The sequence below is a fragment of the Mus caroli genome, unplaced genomic scaffold (assembly GCF_978045245.1).
Source record: "Mus caroli unplaced genomic scaffold, Mus_caroli_1 scaffold_11, whole genome shotgun sequence".
NCBI classification, from domain to species: domain Eukaryota; kingdom Metazoa; phylum Chordata; class Mammalia; order Rodentia; family Muridae; genus Mus; species Mus caroli.
The window spans coordinates 37,673,446-37,680,142 of record NW_028227266.1 but is presented as its reverse complement, the minus strand read 5'-3'; the positions used below and the strand labels follow the sequence as shown (position 1 = coordinate 37,680,142).

Sequence of the window (6,697 nt, the reverse complement as noted above, 5' to 3'; positions counted from 1 at the left end):
GTCACCTTTCCTTGATCATACAATTTTGTTTTGTTTTGTGACCAACTAATTTTGACCAAAGTCATCTAGTGGATCCTGGGTGGGAACTATCCTTAATGAAACTTCTCAAATCTCTGAAATTTTCAGGAATCAGAAACAACACAATTATCATGTGTGACCTAGAAGTAGCTCTAGATAATAAGAAAATGACTTCTTTGGAGATGTTTTAAGAGCATAGAGGAAACATTCTACAGATGTTACTACCATCAGTAGGGACTTTATGAATTTTTGTATTTTTGGAGACCACTTAGAGCTACTGATGACCTGATATGAAGAGTGACCTTCCAGAATCATAATCTCAGTTTTATGATTGCAGATTCAAGGGAAGCAATGGAAATTTAACTGGGTAAGGGAAATAGTGGGAATTTATTTTTGTAAGACTCCTTATCTGTCCCTAATTTATTCAGGATAGATAATCATTTTAAAATATGAAGGTATTTAGTATTTCTGACTAACATGTGATTATTCAGAAAATAATTTTTACCAGTTTTGCTTTCTAGATCTGAATTTATATCATATATTCATATAGTAGTAAGATAATGCACTTCTGAATCTGCCATAGTTGGTTATGTGCTGGAGGTATACCATCAAATATTAGAAATATTTGAACATAAGAATTCTTGTTCTTGCTTTCAGTTTGCTTTAGAGGCTTGTGTACACTGAATTAATTCCTGTTTAGCAGAGTGTGTCTCATTCTCTCTAGTTCTTTTTTGGGGGGGTGGGGATGGGGTAGGAGTTATTTTACCACTCAAGATATCACACTATGTCCTTTAAGATAGTTCTATAGACTTAGAAAAAAAAGTCATATTTTGCATAGTTTACTTTTTCATAAAATTATTGGTTTGGATATCACAATGTCTGAAATCCTTAGAAATATATTTCATTAAAAAGAGTAATTATATAGAATATGGAGATAATCAAGAATGCTGGGAAAAATCTATTTATCCTCCGCTATAAGATAACTATGTCTTACATAAAAGGAAAATTTTTCTACATACATAGAACAGATTCACTCATAAGAAGGCTTTGATAGTTTGACAAACTGACTAGTGGGTGCATGCTATGAGAAGCTGATGGTTCTCTATATCCCATATAGATGTTGTCCTTCCTATGTTCCATTGGCTAAAACTTGTCCTGCCCTTAGAAATTTTAAAAATAAACAGGAGTAAGTAGTCATAATCTCATATCATGTGGTGGCCATACTTAGCCAGCTGAACTGTTTGTCAGCCCTCTAAACAAGAATCTTAGTAAAGAAAAATCAGTTTTGTTTACAAGAAAAAATTCTTTCAAGGAACTTATTTAGTGCAACTTTGACATCCTTATTCCTCAGGCTGTAGATCAAAGGATTAAGCATGGGCACAACAATGGTATAAAATACAGAGGACACTTTCCCTTGGTCCATAGATCTGACTGATGACGGCTGCAGGTACATGAATGCAAGGGAACCAAAGAAGATAGCAACTGCTGATATGTGTGAGCTGCAGGTGCTGAAGGCTTTGGACCTGCCTTCAGTGGATTTAATCCGGAGGATGCTGGCAATGATGAAGATGTAAGAGCTTAGAATTGTCAGAGTTGGAATAAAGATATTGAAAACACTTAGGGACAAAACTAATACTTCATTAATAAAAGTATCAGAACAAGAGAGTTTCAAGAGTGGGGAAAGATCACAGAAGTAATGATTTATTACATTGGCCTTACAGAAATCTACTCTTAACATGAAGACTATTTGAGTTGTGGCACCAATCAAAGCCATACTGTATACTGCAAACATCATCCAGGAACACACTTGAAAGGACATTACAGCATTGTAAAGCAAGGGCTTACAAATGGCAACATAGCGGTCATATGCCATTACAGCCAACATCTGACACTCTGCAATAGCAAAAGTAGCAAAAAAGCATAACTGTGTCATGCATTCAGGGTAGGAGATGATGTTCTTCACTGTCACAAAGTTCACCAACATTTTGGGAATAATGACATTGGACTGGCAGAGGTCAATGAAGGACAGACTGCTGAGGAAACAATACATGGGTGTATGTAGTTGAGAACTGAATAGTATCAGGGTGATCATGCTGAGATTCCCCACCACTGTTACCACATAGATTCCTAGGAACAGGAGAAAGAGGGGCAGCTGCAGCCCCGGTTTGTCTGTTAAACCAGCAAGATTGAACTCAGTTACTCCAGAAAGATTTCCTTGGAGCATTTTCTTCTGGGAGTTCTATATAGAAAGAGATAGGAAAAAATGAGATCAGTATTTGTAGTTTTATATACTTTAAGTTTTAAATAGAACTCTGAAGGCTTAGATTTTTCTAAACCCACTTTATTTAGGGTTCTTGAACAGTTCAAATTCCCTTCTAGCTTACCATCCAGAGGTAGTGAAGAAAGAAGGTTACTAGGTTTTCCTTTTTTCTGGACCTGTTTAAAAGTAATTCTTTGTGATGATTCCACTCTTCATTATCAGTATACCTGCAATCAAGTCAAATAGCAAATATCAAACCTGAATCAGTAGCAGGGTTTGATTCAACAGAAATTTCAAGTTCTGCTAAATCTACGTGTGTCAGTAGTATGAACTAGCCAGAATCAGCCACAATACCACAAGAAGTTCCTTTCTCTCTACAAAATGAAGACCATCGAAGACCAGTGAAGCTTTGCACTGCCAGCACAGACTAGCAAAGTGTTTGTTGGCCAGCGAAGACCAGCCAAGCATTGCATGGTGTAGCAACACAAGATCACCCTTTCAAGGTCTGTGGGGTCCTATTAACAGTCTTTCTAAACATCACACACACTTTCATGTATCTGTTTTCAATAAAACATTACATGCTTGCTCACAAGACAGCTTGTAGAAAAATATCATATGACACTCTGAGTTTTTAAAGAAACCAGAAATTTTCACTTTAGAACTCAAGCTTGTATTTTGCAAGGCATCTTCTATTTTAATTACCTAAGATATTAGGCCTATCAACACATGGAACTGTAGCCTCCCTCAGCCCTGAAGTAGGCTGATCCAGACTTTGACCTTGCTGCCACTAAGAAGGAGATTACCTAGGGTGGAGCCTTCTGACCTAGATGGCTCTTTTGTTCTGTCACCTGCCACTGCTCTCTCCAAGACACTGCTACCTGCTGAGAAGCCCCTGAGATATTCTGGAGGATATTCTGCACATCTACAGACTGGCTCCAGACACCAAGAATGGCCTGGTGTGGGATTGGCCTTCCCCCTTATAAGCACACTCTCTTAGTAAACTTGTGAACCTTGAACAGAATCATGTCTTGGTCTCCATTAATCTCTCACCATCTAAGTCTCTTTCAGCCCCAGCCTGCCTTCCAGGTGTACCCTGTTCAAATAGGCCACAGGCTGGCATACAACATGGAACTTATAGTTAAATATAAGTTAAATCTGTCCCTGAATATAATTTTTGCTATGAGAATATTAGTACTCAGTCTTCTAAGGACTCCTCATGACTTATTTGACATTCCCTGAATCATGGTACCAAAAATTTTTTTTTCTATGTTATAGTAAGAGCAGCATCGACCCACATGCACAACCTTTGCAATACTTAATGTTCATAACCTATAGCCTTTCTCCATAGGCAATCAATAGTATAAGCTGTCCTTTAATTAACATTATAGTAGAGATTTAAATTAGGGCAATAAGGTGAGAACATAAAATCAAAAGCCAAAGTACGGCATGAGAAGTCAGGAATTGTTAATCTATAAAAATATTACATATATAAATCATTGAACTTATGTGTTTCCTAACAATTCAGTGTAAGAAGAATATTTTTCCAACAAATGGGCAATTAGATGAAGTTATATATTAATACTTGATATCCAACTTTCCATACAATGAGAAAATTAATGAAAAATGGATACTATAATATTTAGTATAATATCTAAAAATAACATTTGAAGAAATACCTAGGTAGAATTTCATGCCCGTGAACTTGGTGTGGATAAGACATCACAATCAAATGTTATGGAAAAAAATTGAACATAATTAAAATTAATAGTAATTTGTTCCTTAAAAGACACCATAATGTGACCAGCACTAGGGTAGCTAGGGCGCAGGGTCGGCTGACACTCGCCAGCTACCCACAACACCCGCCACAAGATCTTAAGACTTCTGGTGAGTGGAACACAGCTTCTGCTCCAATCCAATTGCACGCAGGACCTGAGACTGCATTAGTTAGGGAAGCAGAAATCCGGCCTGAGTAGGGCCACAAGCCTCTTCTGTTCTGAACAGCACCTGGGTAGCTAGAGCGCAGGGTCGGCTGACACCCGCCAGCTACCCACGACACCCGGCACAGGATTTTGAGACTTCTGGTGAATGGAACACAGTTTCTGCTCCAGTCCAATCGCTCGGGACCTGAGACTGCTTTGGTTGGGGAGGCAGAAATCTGGCCTGAGTAGGGCCACAAGCCTCTTCTGGTCTGGACAGCACCAGGGTAGCTAGAGCGCAGGGTCTGCTGACACCCGCCACAGGATTTTGAGACTTCTGGTGAGTGGAACACAGAGTCTGCTCCAATCTTTAAACAGTGACAACAATAACAACTAATCCCAGAGATTACCAGATGGCGAAAGGTAAATGTAAGAATCTTACTAACAGAAACCAAGACCACTCACCATCATCAGAACCCAGCACTCCAACTTCGCCCAGTCCAGGGCACCCCAACACACAGGAAAAGCTAGACCCGGTTCTAAAAGCATATCTCATGATGATGGTAGAGGACATCAAGAAGGACTTTAATAACACACTTAAAGAAATGCAGGAGAACAATGCTAAACAGGTAGAAGACATTAAAGAGGAAGCACAAAAATCCCTTAAAGAATTGCAGGAGAACACTGCTAAACAATTAGAAGACATTAAAGAGGAAGTACAAAAATCCCTTAAAGAAATGCAGGAGAACACTGCTAAACAGGTAGAAGACATTAAAGAGGAAGTACAAAAATCCCTTAAAGAATTGCAGGAGAATACTGCTAAACATGTAGAAGACATTAAAGAGGAAACACAAAAATCCATTAAAGAATTGAAGGAAAAGCAGACCAAACAGGTGATGGAATTGAATTAAACCATCCAAGACCTAAAAAGGGAAGTAGAAACAATGAAGAAAACTCAAATTGAGGCAACACTGGAGATAGAAACACTAGGAAAGAAATCTGGAACCATAGATACGAGCATCAGCAACAGAATACAAGAGATGGAAGAGAGAATCTCAGGTGCAGAAGACTCCATAGATAACATCAGCACGACAATCAAAGAAAATACAAAATCCAAAAAGATCCTAACTCAAAATATCCAGGAAATCCAGGACAAAATGAGAAGACCAAACCTACGGATAATAGGAGTAGATGAGAATGAAGATTTTCAACTCAAAGGACCAGCAAATATCTTCAACAAAATTATAGAAGGAAACTTCCCAAACCTAAAGAAAGAGATACCCATGAACATACAAGAAGCTTACAGAACTCCAAATAGACTGTAACAGAAAAGAAATTCCTTCCAACACATAATAATCAGAACAACAAATGCACTAAATAAAGATAGAATACTAAAAGCAGTAAGGGAAAAAGGTCAAGTAACATATAAAGGCAAGCCTATCAGAATTACACTGGATTTTTCACCAGAGACTATGAAAGCCAGAAGGGCCTGGACAGATGTTATACAGAAATTAAGAGAACACAATTTCCAGCCCAGGCTACTATACCCAGCCAAACTCTCAATTAACATAGGTGGAGAAACCAAAGTATTCCACGATAAAACCAAATTCACACATTATCTTTCCACGAATCCAGCACTTCAAAGGATAATAACAGAAAAAAACCAATACAAGGACGGAAACCACGTCATAGAAAAAGCAAGAAGGTAATCCCTCAACAAACCTAAAAGAAGACAGCCACAAAAACAGAACACCAACTCTAACAACAAAAATAAAAGGAAGCAACAATTACTTCTCCCTAATATCTCTTAATATCAATGGACTCAACTCCCCAATAAAAAGACATAGACTAACAGGCTGGCTACAGAAACAGGACCCAACATTTTGCTGCTTACAGGAAACTCATCTCAGAGAAAAAGATAGACACTACCTCAGAATGAAAGGCTGGAAAACAATTTTCCAAGCAAATGGTAGGAAGAAACAAGCTGGAGTAGCCATTATAATATCTGATAAGATTGATTTCCAACCCAAAGTCATCAAAAAAGACAAGGAAGGGCACTTCATTCTCATCAAAGGTAAAATCCTTCAAGAGGAACTATCAATTCTGAAAATCTATGCTCCAAATACAAGGGCAGCCTCATTCATTAAATATACCTTAGTAAAGCTCAAAGCACACATTGCACCTCACACAGTAATAGTGGGAGACTTCAACACACCACTTTCACCAATGGACAGATCATGGAAACAGAAACTAAACAGGGACACAGTGAAACTAACAGCCGTTATGAAACAAATGGATTTGACAGATATCTACAGAACATTTTATCCTAAAACGAAAGGATATACCTTCTTCTCAGCACCTCACGGTACCTTCTCCAAAATTGACCACATAATTGGTCACAAAACAAGCCTCAATAAATACAAAAATATTGAAATTGTCCCATGCACCCTATTAGATCACCATGGACTAAGACTGATCTTCAATAACAAAATAAATAATAGAA

The 6,697-nt window shown here is 38.0% G+C and overlaps 1 protein-coding gene across 1 annotated transcript; it reads right to left on the bottom strand.

The window, feature by feature from the left end:
- Positions 1-1,297: 1,297 nt before the first annotated feature.
- On the bottom strand, positions 1,298-2,242 carry LOC110287770 (olfactory receptor 8G50-like). The gene has a single exon (XM_021154308.2). The coding sequence runs from the start codon at positions 2,240-2,242 to the stop codon at positions 1,298-1,300; it is 945 nt and encodes a 314-aa protein (XP_021009967.1).
- Between the last annotated feature and the right edge of the window lie 4,455 nt (positions 2,243-6,697).

Coding starts and splice junctions, on each gene's coding strand:
- LOC110287770 (XM_021154308.2), bottom strand. CDS start 2,242: ATGCTCCAAGGAAATCTTTCTGGAGTAACTGAGTTCAATCTTGCTGGT.